The 20,899-nt window shown below is 59.1% G+C and overlaps 3 protein-coding genes across 6 annotated transcripts; 1 reads left to right on the top strand and 2 right to left on the bottom strand.

Moving 5' to 3' along the window:
• Positions 1-1,384: 1,384 nt before the first annotated feature.
• On the bottom strand, positions 1,385-7,099 carry UXT (ubiquitously expressed prefoldin like chaperone). Of its 4 annotated transcripts, XM_071801220.1 has the most exons (7): positions 6,621-7,099; positions 5,676-5,757; positions 4,714-4,778; positions 3,652-3,759; positions 3,146-3,160; positions 2,808-2,871; positions 1,385-2,204 (listed from the first exon to the last, which is right to left on the bottom strand). In XM_071801220.1, the coding sequence occupies exons 1-7, from the start codon at positions 6,701-6,703 to the stop codon at positions 2,157-2,159; spliced, it is 465 nt and encodes a 154-aa protein (XP_071657321.1). In that variant the 5' UTR covers positions 6,704-7,099; the 3' UTR covers positions 1,385-2,156. The 4 variants fall into 4 exon arrangements, with proteins under 4 accessions (XP_071657321.1, XP_071657322.1, XP_071657323.1 ...); XM_071801221.1 differs by lacking the exon at positions 3,146-3,160; XM_071801222.1 differs by lacking the exon at positions 3,146-3,160 and having other exon boundaries at positions 2,808-2,891.
• Positions 7,100-7,226: 127 nt separating this feature from the next.
• PTPN18 (protein tyrosine phosphatase non-receptor type 18) lies at positions 7,227-9,214 on the top strand. Its single transcript, XM_065859559.2, has 4 exons — positions 7,227-7,418; positions 7,510-7,620; positions 8,919-8,978; positions 9,066-9,214. The coding sequence occupies exons 2-4, from the start codon at positions 7,521-7,523 to the stop codon at positions 9,131-9,133; spliced, it is 228 nt and encodes a 75-aa protein (XP_065715631.1). The 5' UTR covers positions 7,227-7,418; positions 7,510-7,520; the 3' UTR covers positions 9,134-9,214.
• Positions 9,215-9,414: 200 nt separating this feature from the next.
• ABT1 (activator of basal transcription 1) lies at positions 9,415-20,134 on the bottom strand. The gene is made up of 5 exons (XM_065859576.2): positions 20,020-20,134; positions 18,096-18,151; positions 16,066-16,282; positions 13,391-13,575; positions 9,415-10,453 (listed from the first exon to the last, which is right to left on the bottom strand). Exons 2-5 carry the CDS (start codon positions 18,144-18,146, stop codon positions 10,148-10,150), a joined length of 759 nt encoding a protein of 252 aa, XP_065715648.2. The 5' UTR covers positions 18,147-18,151; positions 20,020-20,134; the 3' UTR covers positions 9,415-10,147.
• Between the last annotated feature and the right edge of the window lie 765 nt (positions 20,135-20,899).

Below are 20,899 nucleotides of genomic sequence, written 5' to 3' on the forward strand. Positions count from 1 at the left end.
GGGACTGGGACGGACTGGGGGGGACCGGGGGGGAATGGGAGGGAATGGGGGGGACTGGGAGGGACTGGGAGGGAATGGGGGGGACTGGGGAGGGAATGGGAGGGACTGGAGGGGACTGGGATGGACTGGGGGGACTGGGAGGGAATGGGGGGGACTGGGGAGGGAATGGGAGAGAATGGGGGGGAATGGGAGGGACTGGGATGGACTGGGGGGGAATGGGGGGAATGGGATGGACTGGGGGGGAATGGGGGGGAATGGGAGGGAATGGGGGAGACTGGGAGGGACTGGGAGGGAATGGGGGGAATGGGGGGGACTGGGAGGGAACGGGGGGGAATGGGGGGGACTGGGGAGGGAATGGGAGGGACTGGGCGGACTGGGGGGGAATGGGGGGGAATGGGAGGGACTGGGAAGGACTGGGGGGGAATGGGGGGGAATGGGATGGACTGGGGGGGACTGGGAGGGAATGGGGGCGACTGGGGGGACTGGGGGGGACTGGGAAGGACGGGGAGGGAATGGGGGGAATGGGAGGGACTGGGATGGACTGGGGGGGAATTCAGGAGTGAACATTAACCCGGGTTTACACCCATATTATTCCAGGTTTACACCCATTTTACTCCAGGTTTACACCAACGTCAGCTCAGGTTTACACCCATTTTACTCCAGGTTTACACCAACACCAGCTCAGGTTTACACCCATTTTACTCCAGGTTTACACCAACGTCAGCTCAGGTTTACACCCATTTTACTCCGGGTTTACACCAACACCAGTTCAGGTTTACACCCATTTTACTCCAGGTTTACACCAACGTCAGCTCAGGTTTACACCCATTTTACTCCAGGTTTACACCAACACCAGTTCAGGTTTACACCCGATTTACTCCAGGTTTACACCAACGTCAGCTCAGGTTTACACCCATTTTACTCCAGGTTTACACCAACACCAGTTCAGGTTTACACCCATTTTACTCCAGGTTTACACCAACGTCAGCTCAGGTTTACACCCATTTTACTCCGGGTTTACACCAACACCAGTTCAGGTTTACACCCATTTTACTCCAGGTTTACACCAACGTCAGCTCAGGTTTACACCCATTTTACTCCAGGTTTACACCAACACCAGTTCAGGTTTACACCCGATTTACTCCAGGTTTACACCAACGTCAGCTCAGGTTTACACCCATTTTACTCCAGGTTTACACCAACACCAGTTCAGGTTTACACCCATTTTACTCCAGGTTTACACCAACGTCAGCTCAGGTTTACACCCATTTTACTCCAGGTTTACACCAACACCAGCTCAGGTTTACACCCGATTTACTCCAGGTTTACACCAACACCAGCTCAGGTTTACACCCATTTTACTCCAGGTTTACACCAACACCAGTTCAGGTTTACACCCATTTTACTCCAGGTTTACACCAACACCAGCTCAGGTTTACACCCATTTTACTCCGGGTTTACACCAACGTCAGCTCAGGTTTACACCCATTTTACTCCGGGTTTACACCAACGTCAGCTCAGGTTTACACCCATTTTACTCCAGGTTTACACCAACACCAGCTCAGGTTTACACCCGATTTACTCCAGGTTTACACCAACACCAGCTCAGGTTTACACCCATTTTACTCCAGGTTTACACCAACACCAGCTCAGGTTTACACCCATTTTACTCCAGGTTTACACCAACACCAGCTCAGGTTTACACCCATTTTACTCCGGGTTTACACCAACGTCAGCTCAGGTTTACACCCATTTTACTCCGGGTTTACACCAACACCAGCTCAGGTTTACACCCATTTTACTCCAGGTTTACACCAACACCAGCTCAGGTTTACACCCATTTTACTCCGGGTTTACACCAACGTCAGCTCAGGTTTACACCCATTTTACTCCAGGTTTACACCAACACCAGCTCAGGTTTACACCCGATTTACTCCAGGTTTACACCAACATCAGCTCAGGTTTACACCTCAGTACTCCACATTCACACACCCGTTACTCCACATTCGCACCCTCGTTACTCCACATTCACCCCCCATTACTCCACATTCACACCCCCGTTACTCCACATTCACACCCATTACTGCACATTCACACCCCCGTTACTCCAATTTGAGTTGATGACCTCTGACCTCTGGTGTGGGCGTGGTCAGGGGTCAGAGGTCACTGGGGGGGTCCTGGAGACCCTGCAGCTCCCGCAGGCCCTAGGGGGGAAGGGCAAAGGGTTGGGGACCCAGGAGTTCGGGGAGGGACCCAGGAGTTCGGGGAGGGACCCAGGAGTTCGGGAGGGACCCAGGAGTTCGGGGAGGGACCCAGGAGTTTGGGGGGACCCAGGAGTTCAGGAGGGACCCAGGAGTTCGGGGGGGACCCAGGAGTTCGGGGGGGACCCAGGAGTTCGGGAGGGACCCAGGAGTTTGGGGGGGACCCAGGAGTTCGGGGAGGGACCCAGGAGTTCAGGGGGGACCCAGGAGTTCGGGAGGGACCCAGGAGTTCGGGGGGGACCCAGGAGTTTGGGGGGGACCCAGGAGTTCGGGGAGGGACCCAGGAGTTCAGGGGGGACCCAGGAGTTCGGGGGGGACCCAGGAGTTCTGGAGGGACCCAGGAGTTCTGGAGGAACCCAGGAGTTCGGGAGGGACCCAGGAGTTCGGGGAGGGACCCAGGAGTTTGGGGGGGACCCAGAGGTTCTGGAGGAACCCAGGAGTTCGGGAGGGACCCAGGAGTTCGGGAAAGACCCAGGAGTTCGGGGAAGGGACCCAGGAGTTCGGGGGGGACCCAGGAGTTCGGGAGGGACCCAGGCGTCCGGTTACCTCCAGCACCAGCTGGATGTGCGCCCGGATTTTGGCCCCGTCCCGCGTCAGGGATTCGCTGAGCCTGCGGGAGAGGGGGCGGGGCTTCAGGAGGGGGCGTGGCCTGTCAGGGGGCGTGTCCGTCCTCAGGGCGCTGGCTTATCCCCCTGACTCCTCCCACAGTTGCTCCCCATAGAACTCCATTGGCTGCCCATAGAAGGTGCCTTAGGGGGCGGAGCCTCTATAAGGGGGCGTGGCCTATCCGGGGGTGTGTCCATCCTCGGGGGGCGTGGTTTATCCCTCTGACTCCTCCCACAGTTGCTCCCCATAGAACTCCATTGGCTGCCCATAGAACCTGCCTGAGGGGGTGTGGCCTGTAAAAGAGGGCGTGGCCTTGCTAGAGGAGGCGTGGCCTGTCAAGGGGCGTGGTTTAGCCCCCTGGCTCCTCCTGCAGTTCCCCCCCTAGAATCCCATTTGCTGCCCCTAGATGGGGCCTGAGGGGGGTGGAGCCTATGGGAGGGGGTGTGGCCTCTCTGGGGGGCGTGGCCTGTCAAGGGGGCGTGGCTTATTACCCTGGCCCCTCCCGCATTTCCTCCCCATAGCACCCCACTGGTTGTCCATAGAAGGGCCCTGGGGGGGGGTGGAGCCTATGGGAGGGGGTGTGGCCTCTCTAGGGGGGGCGTGGCCTGTCCAGGGGGCGTGGCTTATTACCCTGGCCCCTCCCGCATTTCCTCCCCATAGCACCCCACTGGTTGTCCATAGAAGGGCCCTGGGGGGGGGGTGGAGCCTATGGGAGGGGGTGTGGCCTCTCTAGGGGGGCGTGGCCTGTCCAGGGGGCGTGTCCGGGGGGCGGGGCCTGCCTCACCGCTGCAGCTGCTTCTCCCGGCGCTCCAGGTGCCTCGAGGCCTCGGGCAGCGTCAGCTCGGCCAGGAACCCGCAGCCCAGGGACAGGAACAGCACCTGGGGACACGGCCTGGATGGGGGACACCGGGGGTCACCGGGGGTCACCAGGGGGGGTCATGGGGGGTCATGGGGTGTGGGGACATGGGGGTCACCAGGGGTCACGACATGAACAGGACGTGGGGCCATGGGCTGGACACGGGGACATTGGGGGACATGGGGTCACTGGGGGACACGGGGTCAGAGGTCAAATAGGGACATGGGGGACAGGGACACGGAGTCACCAGGGGTCACATGGGTTGGACATGGGGGGGACATTAGGTGGGGACATGGGGTCACCAGGGGTCATATGGGGACATGGGGGGGACACGGGGTCACCAGGGGACACGGGGGTCAGAGGTCGTATAGGGACATGGGGGACAGGGACACGGGGTCACCAGGGGTCACATGGGGGGGACATGGACACGGGGTCACCATGGGGGTCATATGGGTTGGACATGGGGGGGACATTGGGTGGGGACATGGGGTCACCAGGGGTCATATGGGGACATGGGGGGGACATGGGGTCACTGGGGTCAGAGGTCGTATAGGGACATGGGGGACAGGGACACGGGGTCACCAGGGGTCACATGGGTTGGACATGGGGGGGACATTGGGTGGGGACATGGGGTGACCAGGGGTCACATGGGGACATGGGGTCACTGGGGGTCATGGGGGTCACATGGGGACACGGGGTCACTGGAGGTTACAGGGGGTCAGGGGTCACTTGGGGGTCCTGGGGTTCTTTTTGGGGTCCTGGGGTGGTTTTGGGCTCCTGGGGTGGTTTTGGGGTCCCGGGGGGGTTTGGGGTCCCAGGAGGTTTTTGGGGTCCCAGGAAGTTTTTGGGGTCCTGGGAAGTTTTTGGGGTCCCAGGGGACGTTTTGGGGGTCCCAGGGGGTGTTTTTGGGGGTCCTGGGGGTGATTTGGGGTCCCAGGGGGTTGTTTTTGGGGTCCCGGGGGGGTTGTTTTTGGGGTCCCCCCCACTCACACTTCAGCCGTGACGAAGAAATTGCAGCCGAGGTCCACGTGGGTGCGCAGGGGGGAGGGGGCGGCCTGGGGGAGGCAGCACCCCAAAAATCACCCCAAAAATCACCATAGGGACCCCAAAACCCCCCTAGAACCCTCAAACCCCCCCGAACCCCCAAAGCCCCCCAGTGCCCCCCCAATTCCCCCCAGGGTCCCCAAAACCACCCCCAGGGTCCCTCAAACCCCCCCAGTGCCCCCCCAATTCCCCCCAGGGTCCCCCAAACCCCCCTGGGACCCCCAAACCCCTCCAAACACCCCAAAATGTCCCTGAATCCCCTTCAATCCCTCTACCCCTTGGCCCCGCCCACCTGAGGCTCCGCCCCTTTAAGCCCCGCCCCCTCGAGGCCACACCCACTTTAGACCCCCTTAAGCCACGCCCACCTGAGGCTCCACCCACAAAGACCTCATAGCCCCCTTGGCCCCGCCCACTCAAAGCCACGCTCAATTTGGCCCCGCCCACTTCTGGCCCCATCCACCTGAGGCCACGCCTATTTTGGCCCCACCCCTCTATGCCCCGCCCCCTTGAGGCTCCAACCACAAGGAGCCACATCCCCTTGGCCCCGCCCCCTTTTGGCCCCACCCACTCAAGGCCATGCTCCCTTTAGCCCCGCCCCCTTTAAGCCCCGCCCCCTTGCGGCTCCACCCACAAGGAGCCCCCATCCCCTTGGCCACACCCACTCGAGGCCATGCTCCCTTTAGCCCCGCCCACCAAGACCCTGGGCGCTGAGGCCACGCCCCCTTTTAAGCCCCTCCTACTAGAGGCTCCGCCCACAAGAAGTCGCCATCCCATTAGTTCCACCCACTCGAGGCCACGTTCCCTTTAGCCCCGCCCCCTTTGCCCCGCCCACCCGAGACCCTGGCTCCGAGGCCACGCCCCCTTTAGGCCACGCCCCCTTTAGGCCACGCCCCCTTGGCCCCGCCCACCTGCAGGCGCTCGAGGGCAGCCCGAAGCTGCAGGACCTGCGAGTGCTGCTGGAAAACGGCGTCGCGCTGCTCCTGGAGCCGCCTGCAGGGGGCGTGGTCACAGCGGGGAGGGACCCAGGAGTGCCCCGAGGGACCCAGGAGTGCCCCAGGGACCCAGGAGTGAGGGGGGACACCCAAATAGGGGACCCAGGAGTGCCCCAAAGGACCCAGGAGTGCAGGGACCCAGGAGTTCGGGAGGGACCCAGGAGTTCGGGAGGGACATGGGGATCATGGAGGGACCCAGGAGTTCGGGGGACACAGAAGTTTGGGGGGACCCAGGAGTTCAGGGAGGGACCCAGGAGTGCCCCAGGGACCCAAGAGTTCAGGGATGGACCCAGGAGTGCCCCAGGGACCCAAGAGTTCAGGGATGGACCCAGGAGTGCCCCAGGGACCCAGGAGTTCAGGGGGGACCCAGGAGTGCCCCAGGGACCCAGGAGATCGGGAGACCCAGGAGTTCGGGGGGGACCCAAATAGGGGACCCAGGAGTTTGAGGCACCCAGGAGTTTGGGGATGGACCCAGGAGTTTGGGGATGGACCCAGGAGTGCCCCAGGGACCCAGGAGTGCCCCAGGGACCCAGGAGTTCAAGAGACACAGGAGTTCAGGGAACCCAGGAGTTCGGGAAGGGACCCAGGAGTGCCCCAGGGACCCAGGAGTTCGAGAGACACAGGAGTTCAGGGGACCCAGGAGTTCAGCGGGGACCCAGGCGTTTGGGGGGGACCCAGGAGTGCGGGAGGGACCCAGGAGTGCGGGAATGGACCCAGGAGTGTGGGAGGGACCCAGGAGTGCGGGAGGGACCCAGGAGTGCGGGAGGGACCCAGGAGTTCGGGGGTCCCCGGGTCAGCCCGGGGGGGGGGTGGGGAGGGGTGGGGGGTGTGGCCTTGTCGCGCCCCGATGACGTCACGCACCGCAGGTCGCGTCTCAGCACGTCATTCACAAACTCCTCGTAGCGCCGCGTTTTCTCCGCCGCCGCCATCGCCGATGACGTCATCACGCCGCGGGGGGAAGGGGGGCGGGGCCAGGGGCGGCGCGGTTACGTCATCGCTTTCAGTCCCGCCCCCCCCCGCGCGCTGGCCGGGTCATGTGACCCCGCCCATTATAGGACTATAGGGGGACTGCAGAGCGCTATAGGGGGCACTATAGGGTGTATAGGGCCCCCCATGGGACTCTATGGGCCCATAGGGACCCCCAGGGGTTCTATAGGGGGCGCTATAGGGACCGTATAGGGCGGGGTGGGGGAGGGGGAGGGGGTGGCACTTCCTACCCAGGAAACGGGAAGTGATACCAGGGACCCAGGCGTTCGGGAGAGGGGACCCAGGCGTTCGGGAGAGGGGACCCAGGAGTCCGGGAAAGGGACCCAGGAGTTCGGGAGGGGACCCAGGAGTTCGGGGGGACCCAGGCGTTCGGGAGGGGACCCAGGAGTCCGGGAAGGACCCAGGAGTCCGGGGCAGGGGACCCAGGAGTCCGGGAGAGGGGACCCAGGAGTTCGGGAGGGACCCAGGAGTTCGGGAAGGGACCCAGGAGTTCGCGAGGGACCCAGGAGTTCGGGAGAGGACCCAGGAGTTCGGGAGAGGACCCAGGAGTTCGGGAAGGGACCCAGGAGTTCGGGAAAGGGACCCAGGCGTTCGGGAGGGGACCCAGGAGTTCGGGAGGGGACCCAGGCGTTCTGAGGGACCCAGGAGTCCGGGTGACCCCTCCCCCACCAGGTGAGTCCGGGGTCCCCTCCTTAGGGGGGGAGGGGAGGGGGGAGGGACCCGAACTCCTGGGTCCCTTTCCCGAACTCCTGGGTCCCTCCAGGCCCCTCCCCCATGGACGTCACTTACGCCGTCATCACCAAACCCCGCCGGGTGGGCGGGGCTACTTCCGGAAGTGACCCCTCCCCTTCCGGCCCCTCCCCCAGCCCGGCCGGTGAGTGGCGGGAAAATGGGGGGGGGGGCTTCTATGGGGTCCCTATGGGGGTTATAAGGTCCCTATAGGGGCTCTATAAGGCACCTATAGGGGCTCTATGGGGGTATAAGGGCTCTATAGGGTTCCTATAGGGATTATGAGGTCCTATAGGTTTGTTATAAGGCACCTATAGGGTCTCTATAGGGTGTCTATGGGGGTTACAAGGGGCTCCATAGGGTCCCTATGTGCGTTATAAGGTCCCTATGGGGGTTCTATAGGGTCCCCATGGGGCTCTATAGGGTGTCTATGGGGGTTACAAGGGGCTCTATAGGATCCCTATGTGCGTTATGAGGTCCCTATGGGGGTTCTATAGGGTCCCCATGGGGCTCTATAGGCTCTATAGGGTGTCTATGGGGGTTACAAGGGGCTCTATAGGATCCCTATGTGCGTTATAAGGTCCCTATGGGGGTTCTATAGGGTCCCCATGGGGCTCTATAGGGTGTCTATAAGGTCCTTATGGGGGCTATAAGGCACCTATAGGGTCTCTATAGGGTCTTTATGGGGGTTATAAGGCACCTATAGGGGCTCTATAGGGTGTCTGTGGAGACCATAAGGTCCCTGTAGGGAGCTCTATGGGGCTCTATAGGGTCCCTATGGGGGTTATAAGGCACCTATAGGGGCTCTATAGGGTCCCTATGTAGGTTCTACAGTCTCTCTGGGGCCCTATAGGGTCCCTATAAGTCCCTATAGGGTCCCTATGGGGATATAAAGTCTCCATAGGGGACTCTATAGGGTTCCTATAGGAGTTGTAAAGTGCTTATAACGGCTCTATAGGGTCTTTATAAGGGGCTGTAAGGCACCTATAGGGGCTCTATAGGGTGTCTATGGGGGTTACAAGGGGCTCTATAGGGTCCCTATGTGCATTATAAGGTCCCTATAGGGGTTATAAGGCTTCTATAGGGTCTCCATGGGACTCTATAGGCTGTCTATAGGGTCCCTATGGGGGCTATAAGGCACCTATAGGGTCTCTATAGGGTGTCTATGGGGGTTGCAAGGGGCTCTATAGGGTCCCTATGTGCGTTATAAGGTCCCTATAGGGGTTATAAGGCTTCTGTAGGGTCCCCATGGGGCTGTATAGGGTGTCTATAGGGTCCCTATGGGGGCTATAAGGCACCTATAGGGTCTCTATAGGGTCCCTATAGGGGCTATAAGGCACCTATAGGGTCTCTATAGGGTCTTTATGGGGGTTATAAGGCACCTATAGGGGCTCTATAGGGTCCCTATAGGGCTCTATAGGGCTCTGACTCCTCCCCCCCCAGGTGACGGCGCCTACGAGGTCGTGACCCCGCCCACTGACCCCGGAAGCCCCGCCCACCTTGGTGAGGAGGGACCCAGGAGTTCGGGAGGGACCCAGGAGTTCGGGACCCCCCCCTCCCCTGTTAACCTTTGACCTCTGACCCCTATAGGGTTCAACTCCCGCATCCGGAAGCCCAAAGGACCCCGGGAGCCGCCAGCTGATTGGACGAGAACCTGAAGCAGGGGGCGGGGCCCGGACGCCTGGGTCCCCCAAAATGGATATGGGGGGGGAGGGGGGGGGGAATAAAAATGAATGAAAAGTGGGAAAATTGGGGAAATTGAAATTAATGGGGGGACCCAGGCGTTCGGGAGGGACCCAGGCGTTCGGGGGACCCAGGCGTTCGGGAGGGACCCAGGCGTCCGGCCGGACGCCTGGGTCCCTCCCGAACGCCTGGGTCCCCTAAAGTGGGGGGCGGGGGGGGGGGGGGGGGGGTCAGAGATAAAAAACTTGACATAAAATGGACCAAAATTCGATTTATTTGGGGGAATTAAAAAGGGACCCAGGCGTCCGGGAGAGGGACCCAGGCGTCCGGGAGACCCCATTAAGGGACCCATTAACCCCCATAAACCCCCCAAAATGACCCCAAATCCACCCAAAAAGGGACCCAGGCATCCGGGAGAGGGACCCAGGCATCCGGGAGACCCCAATAAGGGACCCATTAACCCCCATAAACCCCCCAAAATGACCCCAAATCCCCCCAAAGAAGGGACCCAGGCGTCCGGGAGAGGGACCCAGGCATCCGGGAGACCCCAATAAGGGACCCATAAACCCCCCAAAATGACCCCAAATCCCCCCAAAGAAGGGACCCAGGCATCCGGGAGAGGGACCCAGGCGTCCGGGAGACCCCAATAAGGGACCCATTAACCCCCATAAACCCCCCAAAATGACCCCAAATCCCCCCAAAAAGGGACCCAGGCATCCGGGAGAGGGACCCAGGCATCCGGGAGACCCCAATAAGGGACCCATTAACCCCCATAAACCCCCCAAAATGACCCCAAATCCGCCCAAAAAGGGACCCAGGCGTCCGGGAGAGGGACCCAGGCGTCCGGGAGACCCCAATAAGGGACCCATTAACCCCCATGAACCTCCCAAAATGACCCCAAATCCGCCCAAAGAAGGGACCCAGGCATCCGGGAGAGGGACCCAGGCATCCGGGAGACCCCCAAAAAGGGACCCAGGCATCCGGGGTCCTCACCCCTTCCCCCCAAACACCTTTTCCAGGAGACTCCTGGGTGGTTTTTTGGGTGGGGGTCGAGCTTTTCTCCCCCAAATTTCCTCCTCGGTGGCTCTTTGGGTGAAGCCCCAGGTAGGGGGGTTGGATTTTGGGTCGATTTCCGAGGGTTTTGGGTCATTCCGGGGGGTTTTTGGGGGGGGGCGGGTATGGAACGCCCCCTCCCGTTTGGCCTGGGCCACCTCGGCCCGGAGCCGTTGAACTTGAACTTGGCGCTCGTAGCTCAGGCGCTCGCTCAGGTGGGGCCAGCGGAACCCGGGCAGGTACTGGGGGGACGGAAGGGACCCAGGCGTCCGGGGAGGGACCCAGGCGTTCGGGGGACCCTAAATAACCCCCAGACCCCCCCAAGGAACCACCCGAAAAGGGACCCAGGCGTCCGGGAGAGACCAAAATGAACCCAAATCCACCCCAGATCATCACAGGAAAGGGACCCAGGAGTTCGGGAGAGGGACCCAGGCGTCCGGGTGACCCCAATAAGGGACCCAGGCGTCCGGGAGACCCCAATAAGGGACCCATTAACCCCCATAAACCCCCCAAAATGACCCCAAATCCGCCCAAAAAAGGGACCCAGGCGTCCGGGAGAACCCAATAAGGGACCCATTAAACCCCCAAAATGACCCCAAATCCCCCCCAGAAAGGGACCCAGGCATCCGGGAGACCCCAAAAAGGACCCATAAACCCCCCAAAATGACCCCAGACCCCCCTATAAAAGGGACCCAGGCGTCCGGGTGACCCCAATAAGGGACCCATTAACCCCCATAAACCCCCCAAAATGACCCCAAATCCACCCAAAAAAGGGACCCAGGCGTCCGGGAGACTCCAAATAAGGGACCCATAAACCCCCCAGAATGAGCCCAAATCCCCCAAAGTGACCCCAGACCCCCCCATAAAAGGGACCCAGGTGTCCGGGAAAGGGACCCAGGAGTTCGGGAGACCCCAAAATGACCCCAAATCCCCCCCAGACCTCCCCAGGAACCCCCCAGAAAAGGAACCCGGGCAGGTACTGGGGGGACGGAAGGGACCCAGGCGTCCGGGGAGGGACCCAGGCGTTCGGGGGAACCCAAATAACCCCCAGACCCCCCCAAGGAACCACCCGAAAAGGGACCCAGGCGTCCGGGAGAGACCAAAATGAACCCAAATCCACCCCAGATCATCACAGGAAAGGGACCCAGGAGTTCGGGAGAGGGACCCAGGCGTCCGGGTGACCCCAATAAGGGACCCAGGCGTCCGGGAGACCCCAATAAGGGACCCATTAACCCCCATAAACCCCCCAAAATGACCCCAAATCCGCCCAAAAAAGGGACCCAGGCGTCCGGGAGAACCCAATAAGGGACCCATTAAACCCCCAAAATGACCCCAAATCCCCCCCAGAAAGGGACCCAGGCATCCGGGAGACCCCAAAAAGGACCCATAAACCCCCCAAAATGACCCCAGACCCCCCTATAAAAGGGACCCAGGCGTCCGGGTGACCCCAATAAGGGACCCATTAACCCCCATAAACCCCCCAAAATGACCCCAAATCCACCCAAAAAAGGGACCCAGGCGTCCGGGAGACTCCAAATAAGGGACCCATAAACCCCCCAGAATGAGCCCAAATCCCCCAAAGTGACCCCAGACCCCCCCATAAAAGGGACCCAGGTGTCCGGGAAAGGGACCCAGGAGTTCGGGAGACCCCAAAATGACCCCAAATCCCCCCCAGACCTCCCCAGGAACCCCCCAGAAAAGGAACCCGGGCAGGTACTGGGGGGACGGAAGGGACCCAGGCGTCCGGGGAGGGACCCAGGCGTTCGGGGGACCCTAAATAACCCCCAGACCCCCCCAAGGAACCACCCGAAAAGGGACCCAGGCGTCCGGGAGAGACCAAAATGAACCCAAATCCACCCCAGATCATCACAGGAAAGGGACCCAGGAGTTCGGGAGAGGGACCCAGGCGTCCGGGTGACCCCAATAAGGGACCCAGGCATCCGGGAGACCCCAATAAGGGACCCATTAACCCCCATGAACCCCCCAAAATGACCCCAAATCCGCCCAAAAAAGGGACCCAGGCGTCCGGGTGACCCCAATAAGGGACCCAGGCATCCGGGAGAGGGACCCAGGCGTCCGGGAGAACCCAATAAGGGACCCATAAACCCCCCAAAATGACCCCAAATCCACCCAAAAAAGGGACCCAGGCGTCCGGGAGACTCCAAATAAGGGACCCATAAACCCCCCAGAATGAGCCCAAATCCCCCAAAGTGACCCCAGACCCCCCCATAAAAGGGACCCAGGTGTCCGGGAAAGGGACCCAGGAGTTCGGGAGACCCCAAAATGACCCCAAATCCCCCCCAGACCTCCCCAGGAACCCCCCAGAAAAGGAACCCGGGCAGGTACTGGGGGGACGGAAGGGACCCAGGCGTCCGGGGAGGGACCCAGGCGTCCGGGGGACCCTAAATAACCCCCAGACCCCCCCAAGGAACCACCCGAAAAGGGACCCAGGCGTCTGGGAGAGACCAAAATGAACCCAAATCCCTCCCAGATCATCACAGGAAAGGGACCCAGGAGTTCGGGAGAGGGACCCAGGCGTCCGGGAGACCCCAATAAGGGACCCATTAACCCCCATAAACCCCCCAAAATGACCCCAAATCTGCCCAAAAAAGGGACCCAGGCGTCCGAGAGACCCCAATAAGGGACCCAGGCATCCGGGAGAGGGACCCAGGCGTCCGGGAGACCCCAATAAGGGACCCATAAACCCCCCAAAATGACCCCAAATCCACCCAAAAAAGGGACCCAGGCATCCGGGAGAGGGACCCAGGCGTCCGGGTGACCCCAAAATGACCCCAAATCCCCCCAAAGAGACCCCAAACCCCCCATAAAAGGGACCCAGGTATCCGGGAGACCCCAATAAGGGACCCATTAACCCCCATACCCCCCCAAAATGACCCCAAATCCTCCCCAAAGTGACCCCAAATCCGCCCAAAAAGGGACCCAGGCGTCCGGGAGACCCCAATAAGGGACCCATAGACCCCCCAAAATGATCCCAAATCCCCCCAAAAAGGGACCCAGGCGTCCGGGAAAGGGACCCAGGCGTCCGGGAGACCCCAATAAGGGACCCATTAACCCCCATAAACCCCCCAAAATGACCCCAAATCCGCCCAAAAAAGGGACCCAGGCGTCCGGGAGAGGGACCCAGGCGTCCGGGAAAGGGACCCAGGCGTCCTGCTGACCTTGAGGCTCCATCGGTGGTGTCTGAAGGGGCTGTGGGGCCGGGGGCTCATGGGGGCCCCATTGAGCATCTTGGCCGCTCGTTTGGCCGCTCGTTTGTCCCGAAATTCCACCCAGCCCTCGATATATGGGGCAGCCCCATTGATCTGGGGGTGCGGGCGGCGGCGCCGGCGCCGGACTCGACCGTCTGGGGGGGGAAAAAAACCCAAAATCGGCTTTTTTTCACCCAAAATGATGAAAATTCGACCCAAAAAACCCTAAAATCGACCCAAAATGCACCAAGATTGACCCCAAATGCATCAAAATCGACCCAAAATGCACCAAAATTGAACCAAAATGCATCAAGATCGACCCAAAATGCACCAAAATTGACCCAAAATGCACCAAAATCGACCCAAAACGCATCGAGATCGACCCAAAACGCATCGAGATCGACCCAAAAAACCCTAAAATCGACCCAAAACGCATCAAATTTGACCCAAAACGCCTCAAATTTGACCCAAAACGCCTCAAATTTGACCCAAAATGCATCAAAATTGACCCAAAACGCATCAAGATCGACCCAAAACGCATCAAGATCGACCCAAAACGCATCAAGATCGACCCAAAACGCATCAAAATTGGCCCCAAATGTGTTGAAATCAGCCCAAAATTGACCCCAAAAACGTCAAAATCGACCCCAAAAACGTCAAAATTGACCCAAATCTCATCAAAATCGACCCAAAAATCATCAAAATTGACTCAAAAGTCAAAATTGACCCAAAAAATGTCAAAATTGACCCAAAAAACATCTAAATCGACCCAAAAACCATAAAATTGACCCAAATTGTGTCTGAATTGACCCAAATTGTGTTTGAATCGACCCAAAAATCACCCAAATAGGCCCCAAAATCACCCAAATAGGCCCCAAAATCGTCTAAATTGACCCAAAAATTGTTTAAATTGACCCAAAAATCCTCCAAATAGGCCCCAAAATCCACTAAATCAACACAAAAATCATATAATTAGGCCCAAAAAACCTTAAAATCGACCCAAAAAACCTTAAAATCGACCCAAAATTCATCCAAATTGACCCAAAACTCATCAAAATCGACGCAAAACTCATCAAAATTGGCCCCAAAAATCATCTAAATCGGCCCCAAATGTGTCTGAATTGACCCAAAATTGACCCAAAAAACGTCAAAATCCACCCAAAAACGTCAAAATTGACCTAAAAAACGTCAAAATTGACCTAAAAAACGTCAAAATCGACCTCAAAAACGTCAAAATCGACCCAAAAACGTCAAAATCGACCCAAAAAACGTCAAAATCGACCCAAAAAACGTCAAAATCGACCCAAAAAACGTCAAAATCGACCCAAAAATCATCCAAATAGGCCCCAAAGTCACCCAAATAGGCCCCAAAATCTTCTAAATTGACCCAAAAATTGTTTAAATTGACCCAAAAATCCTCCAAATAGGCCCCAAAATCCACTAAATCGACCCAAAATTCATATAATTAGGCCCCAAAATCATATAATTAGGCCCAAAAATCGTGTAATTAGGCCCAAAAAACCTTAAAATCGACCCAAAATTCATCCAAATTGACCCAAAAATTGTCTATATTGACCCAAAATCCGTCGAAATAGGCCCAAAAAGTGTCTAAATCGACCCAAAAATCCACTAAATAGGCCCAAAATTCATGTAAATTGACCCAAAAATCCTCTAAATCGGCCCAAAATTCATCTAAATTGACCCAAAAGTCATCAAAATAGGCCCAAAATTCATCTAAATTGACACAAAATGCGTCTAAATTGACCCCAAAATTGTCTAAATAGGCCCTGAAATCGTCTAAATTGACCCAAAAATCACCCAAATAGGCCCAAAATTCATCAAAATCAACCCAAAAACGTCAAAATTGACCCCAAAACACCAAAATTGACCCAAAATTTGTCCAAATAGGCCCCAAAATCACCCAAATAGGCCCAAAAATCATCCAAATAGGCCCAAAAATCACCTAAATTCCACCCAGAATTCACTAATTTTTGCCCCAAATCCCATAAATTTCACCCAAAATCCCTAAATTTGCCCGAAAAATGACCCAAATTGACCCAAAAATCGTCTAAATATACCCAAAAATCATCTAAATAGACCCAAAAATCATCCAAATAGGCCCAAAAAATCATCCAAATAGGCCCAAAAATGCAATAAATTCCACCCAGAATCAACTAAATTGACCCTGAAAACACCCCAAAAAACCCTAAATTCACCCAAAATCACCCCAAAATCCCCCTATGGGCACCCAGACCCCCACCCATGGGTCCCGACCCACATTTGGACCCCAAAATCCCCCTAAATTGCCCCAAAATATCCCCCCATAGCTTCTCCAAAAACCACCTCAGAACGCCCCAAATCTCCCCAAATTCTGCCCCCAAAACCCCAAAATTTTACCCAAAAATCGCCCCCAAACCCCCCAAATTTCACCCAGGACCCCCCCATGGGCACCCAGACCCCCACCCATGGGTCCTGACCCACATTTGGACCCCAAATCCCACTAAACCCCCCAAAATATCCCCCCATAGCTCCTCCAAAAACCGCCTCAAAACGCCCCAAATCGCCCCAAAATGCCCCAAAACCCCCCAAATTTGACCCAAAACTCCCCCCCATGGGCACCCTGACCCCCACCCATGGGTGCTGACCCCTCGGTTGGAAGAAGACCCTCCCGATCTCCCCATAGGGTCTCAACATGGCCCGAACTTGACGGGGTCCGAATCCTATAGGGGGACAAGGTAAATACAGCACCCCCGGGATCACCCGGGGGTCCTCCCGCCCTATAGGGGGCGCCCTATGGATTCCGGGACCCCCTTGGGCTTCGTCTTCATCCTCATCTTCGGCGTTATTCTCTTCTTCATCTTCCTATGGGGTGGGAAAAGAGCTATGGGTCCTCCTGCCCTATAGGGGGTGGCGCAATGGGAGCCCCCAGACCCATAGAGCCCCATAGGGACCCATAGAGCCCCATAGGGACCCCCCCAGACCCATTGACTTCCATAGAGCCCCATAGACCCCCATAGAGACCCATAGGGACCCATAGACCCCCATATAGACCCCCCAGACCCATAGACCCCATAGGGACCCCCCAGACCCATTGACTTCCATAGAGCCCCATAGACCCATAGACCCCCATCTAGACCCCCCAGACCCATAGACCCCATAGGGACCCACAGAGCCCCACAGGGACCCCCCAGACCCATTGACTTCCATAGAGCTCCATAGACCCATTGACCCCCATAGAGACCCATAGACCCCCATATAGACCCCCCAGACCCATAGACCCCCATAGGGACCCATAGAGCCCCATAGAGCCCCACAGGGACCCATAGACCCATTGACCCCCTTAGGGACCCATAGACCCCCATAGGGACCCACAGACCCCCACAGGGACCCATAGATCCATTGACCCCTATAGGGACCCATAGGGACCCCCCAAACCCATTGACCCCCATAGAGCCCCACAGGGACCCACAGAGCCCCACAGGGACCACCCCAACCCATTGACCCCCATAGAGCCCCATAGGGACCCATAATGCCCCATAGGGAGCCCCCAGACCCATTGACCCTCACAGGGACCCATAGAGCCCCACAGGGACCCCCAGACCCATAGACCCTCATAGGGACCTATAGACCCCTATAGGGACCCCTAAAACCCATAGACCCTCATAGGGACCCATAGAGCCCCATAGGGACCCCCCAGACCCATTGACCCCCATAGGGACCTATAGACCCCCATAGGGACCCCCAAAACCCATTGACCCCCATAGAGCCCCATAGGGACCCCCCAGACCCATAGACCCCCATAGGGACTCACAGAGCCCCACAGGGACCCCCCAGACCCATTGACCCCCATAGAGCCCCACAGGGACCGATAGGGACCCACAGAGCCCCATAGGGACCCCCCAGACCCATAGACCCCCATAGGGACCCGCAGGAACCCCCCAACCCCATAGACCCCAATAGGGACCCCCAAAACTCATAGAGCCCCATAGGGACCCCCATAGGGACCCCCATGGGGACCCCCCAGACCCATTGACCCCCATAGGGACCCATAGACGCCATAGGGACCCCCCAAAATCCATTGACCCCCATAGAGACCCCCATAGGGACCCACAGGAACCCCTCAGACCCATAGACCCCCATAGGGACCCACAGAGCCCCACAGGGACCCCCCAGACCCATTGACCCCCATAGAGCCCCACAGGGACCCATAGAGCCCCATAGGGACCCCCCAGACCCATAGACCCCCATAGGGACCCGCAGGAACCCCCCAACCCCATAGACCCCAATAGGGACCCCCCAAAACTCATAGAGCCCCATAGGGACTCCCAAAACCCATTGACCCCCATAGGGACCCCCACAGGGACCCCCATAGGGACCCCCCAGACCCATTGACCCCCATAGGGACCCCCACAGGGACCCCCATAGGGACACCCCAGACCCATTGACCCCCATAGGGACCCATAGACGCCATAGGGACCACCCAAAACCCATTGACCCCCATAGAGACCCCCATAGGGACCCATAGGAACCCCCATAGACCCCCATAGAGATTCCCCAGACCCATAGACCCCCATAGGGACCCATAGACCCCCATAGGGACCCCCCTCCAAAACCCCATAGACTTGTGGGTCATGGGGGGCACAAGTGGGTCCTCCCGCCCTATAGGTGGTGCTACCTGTGGGGTTTCCTCGTCCTCTTCCTTTTTTGGGGGGTCCTGTTCGGCCATTAAAGCTGGTTTGGGGGGGACACAACACATATAGGGGGTCAATATGGGGGGCACACTCCCAAAATTCAAGCCCTGGACCCCCAAAACCCCATAGGGAGCCCCCAGACCCATAGACACCCATAGGCCCCCATAAAGACCCATAGACACCTATAGGGACTCCAAAATCCATAGACCCCCATAGGGACCCATAGACCCATAGAGCCCCATAGGGACCCCCCAGACCCATAGGGACCCCAATAGGAACCCCCTCAGACCCATAGACCCCAATAGGGACCCCCCCAGACCCATAGAGCCCCATAGACCCCCATAGACACCCATAGGCTCCCACCAGACCCATAGACCCCCCCATAGGGACCCCCAGACCCATAGAGCCACATAGACCCCCATAGGGACCCATAAGGACCCACAGACCCCAATAGGACCCCCCAGACCCACTGACCCCCATAGGGACCCATTGACCCCCATAGGGACCCATTGACCCCGATAGGGACCCCCAGACCCATTGACCCCCATAGGGACCCATAAGGACCCACAGACCCCAATAGGACCCCCCAGACCCACTGACCCCCATAGGGACCCACAGAGCCCCATAGGGACCCATTGACCCCGATAGGGACCCCCAGACCCATTGACCCCCATAGGGACCCATAAGGACCCATAGACCCCCATAGGGACCCATAAGGTCCCAAAAGCTCCATAGGCCCCATAGGGACCCCTAGACCCGTAGATGCCCATAGGGACCCACTGACCCCCATAGGAAGCCCCCAGACCCATAGACCCCTATAGGGACCCATAGAGACCCCCAGACCCATAGAGACCCATAGGGACCCATAGGGACACCCATAGGGACCCATAGAGACCCACACACCGCCATAGGGACCCCCATAGGGATCCCCCAGACCCATAGAGCCCCATAGGGACCCCCAAAACCCCCATAGACCCCCATAGGGATCCCCCAGACCCATAGAGCCCCATAGGGACCCCCAAAACCCCCATAGACCCCCATAGGGATCCCCCAGACCCATAGACCCCGGTAGGGACCCATAGAGCCCCATAGGGTCCCCCAAAACTCCCACAGGGACCCATAGACCCCCATAGAGACCCCCAAAACCCATTGACCCCCATAGGCACCCATAGACCCCCATAGGGACCCCCAAAACCCATTGACCCCCACAGGGGCCCCCAAAACCCATTGACCCCCATAGGGACCCCCAAAAGCCCCATAGGGACCCATAGAGGCCCCCCCAGACCCCTTGAACCCCCCATAGGGACCCCCCAGACCCCCATAGGGACCCACAGAGCCCCACAGGCTCCCACCAGACCCATAGACCCCCATAGGGAGCCCCCAAAGACCCCATAGGGAGCCATAGAGACCCACACACCCCCATAGGGACCCCCAAAACCCCCACAGGGACCCATAGACCCCCAATAGGGACTCCCATAGGGATCCCCCAGACCCATAGAGCCCCATAGCGACCCCCAAAACCCCTATAGACCCCCACAGGGATCCCCCAGACCCATAGACCCCGGTAGGGACCCATAGAGCCCCATAGAGACCCCCAAAACCCATTGACCCCCATAGGCACCCATAGACCCCCATAGGGACCCCCAAAACCCATTGACCCCCATAGGGACCCCCAAAAGCCCCATAGGGACCCATAGAGGCCCCCCCCAGACCCCCATAGGGACCCACAGAGCCCCACAGGCTCCCACCAGACCCATAGACCCCCATAAGGACCCATAGACCCCCATAGGGAGCCCCAAAAGACCCCATAGGGAGCCATAGAGACCCCCCCAGACCCATAGACCCCAATAGGGACCCATAGACCCCCAAAAACCCCCAAAATCGCCCCAAATCCCCCCCAAAACTCACCCGGCGCACAGCGTGGCTCGGTGACGTAAAACAAACCCGGAAAAGGGGAGGGGGAAGGGGCGTGGCTACGAGGGTGGGAGCCAATCGGGAGAAAGGGGCGTGGTTTGAGGGGATTAAGAGGTGGGGGCGTGGCCGCAGTGGTCGCTGAACACACGGGTGGGGGGGGCTCGGACGCCTGGGTCCCCTCCAGATGCTATGGGGGGAGAGTGGGGGGGGGGGGCCCGGACGCCTGGGTCCCCTCCCGGACGCCTGGGTCCCCTCCCGAACGCCTGGGTCCCTCCCGAACGCCTGGGTCCCCTCCAGATGCTTTGGGGGGAGAGTGTGGGGGGGGATCCGGACGCCTGGGTCCCTCCCGAACGCCTGGGTCCCCTGACATCCACCAGCTCCCCCCTCCCCTCTCCCGGACGCCTGGGTCCCCCCCGAACGCCTGGGTCCCCTGACATCCACCAGCTCCCCCCTCCCCTCTCCCGGACGCCTGGGTCCCCCCCCGGACGCCTGGGTCCCCTGATATCCACCAGCTCCCCCCTCCCCTCTCCCGGACGCCTGGGTCCCCCCCCCGGACGCCTGGGTCCCTCCGGCTGTAGCTGAGCAGCGGGATTATCCCCTCCCCCCACCCCCAATAATCCGACATCTGGGGGGGATTAGGGCCCCCCCCTTTAATCCCGACCCCCCCCCGTAATTAACAGCTGCTTTTAATTGGGGGGGGCTGGGGGATTATGGGAATTCGGCTCAGTTAAGTGCGGGGGGGACCCAGGCGTCCGGGAAGGACCCAGGAGTTCGGGGAGGGGGGGACCCAGGCGTTCGGGCCCCCCCCCCACCCCCCGCTCTATCCCCTGAGCATCTGGAGGGGACCCAGGCGTTCGGGAGGGGACCCAGGCGT

This window comes from Patagioenas fasciata, chromosome 36 (genome assembly GCF_037038585.1).
Source record: "Patagioenas fasciata isolate bPatFas1 chromosome 36, bPatFas1.hap1, whole genome shotgun sequence".
Lineage (NCBI taxonomy): Eukaryota > Metazoa > Chordata > Aves > Columbiformes > Columbidae > Patagioenas > Patagioenas fasciata.

What these genes read in the sequence shown, in the direction of transcription:
- UXT (XM_071801219.1), bottom strand. Translation starts at nt 6,703, where the DNA reads ATGACGTCATCGGCGATGGCGGCGGCGGAGAAAACGCGGCGCTACGAG. An exon ending in CTGCCCTCGAGCGCCTGCAG is followed by an intron (nt 4,779 to 5,675) that starts GTGGGCGGGGCC and finishes TGCCTCCCCCAG; the next exon opens with GCCGCCCCCTCCCCCCTGCG. An exon ending in CGGGAGAAGCAGCTGCAGCG is followed by an intron (nt 2,911 to 3,651) that starts GTGAGGCAGGCC and finishes GCCCCCTGACAG; the next exon opens with GCCACGCCCCCTCCTGAAGC.
- PTPN18 (XM_065859559.2), top strand. Translation starts at nt 7,521, where the DNA reads ATGGACGTCACTTACGCCGTCATCACCAAACCCCGCCGGGTGGGCGGG. An exon ending in CCCCTCCCCCAGCCCGGCCG is followed by an intron (nt 7,621 to 8,918) that starts GTGAGTGGCGGG and finishes CTCCCCCCCCAG; the next exon opens with GTGACGGCGCCTACGAGGTC. An exon ending in CGGAAGCCCCGCCCACCTTG is followed by an intron (nt 8,979 to 9,065) that starts GTGAGGAGGGAC and finishes TGACCCCTATAG; the next exon opens with GGTTCAACTCCCGCATCCGG.
- ABT1 (XM_065859576.2), bottom strand. Translation starts at nt 18,146, where the DNA reads ATGGCCGAACAGGACCCCCCAAAAAAGGAAGAGGACGAGGAAACCCCA. An exon ending in GGTCTTCTTCCAACCGAGGG is followed by an intron (nt 13,576 to 16,065) that starts GTCAGCACCCAT and finishes TTCCCCCCCCAG; the next exon opens with ACGGTCGAGTCCGGCGCCGG. An exon ending in ACCACCGATGGAGCCTCAAG is followed by an intron (nt 10,454 to 13,390) that starts GTCAGCAGGACG and finishes CCGTCCCCCCAG; the next exon opens with TACCTGCCCGGGTTCCGCTG.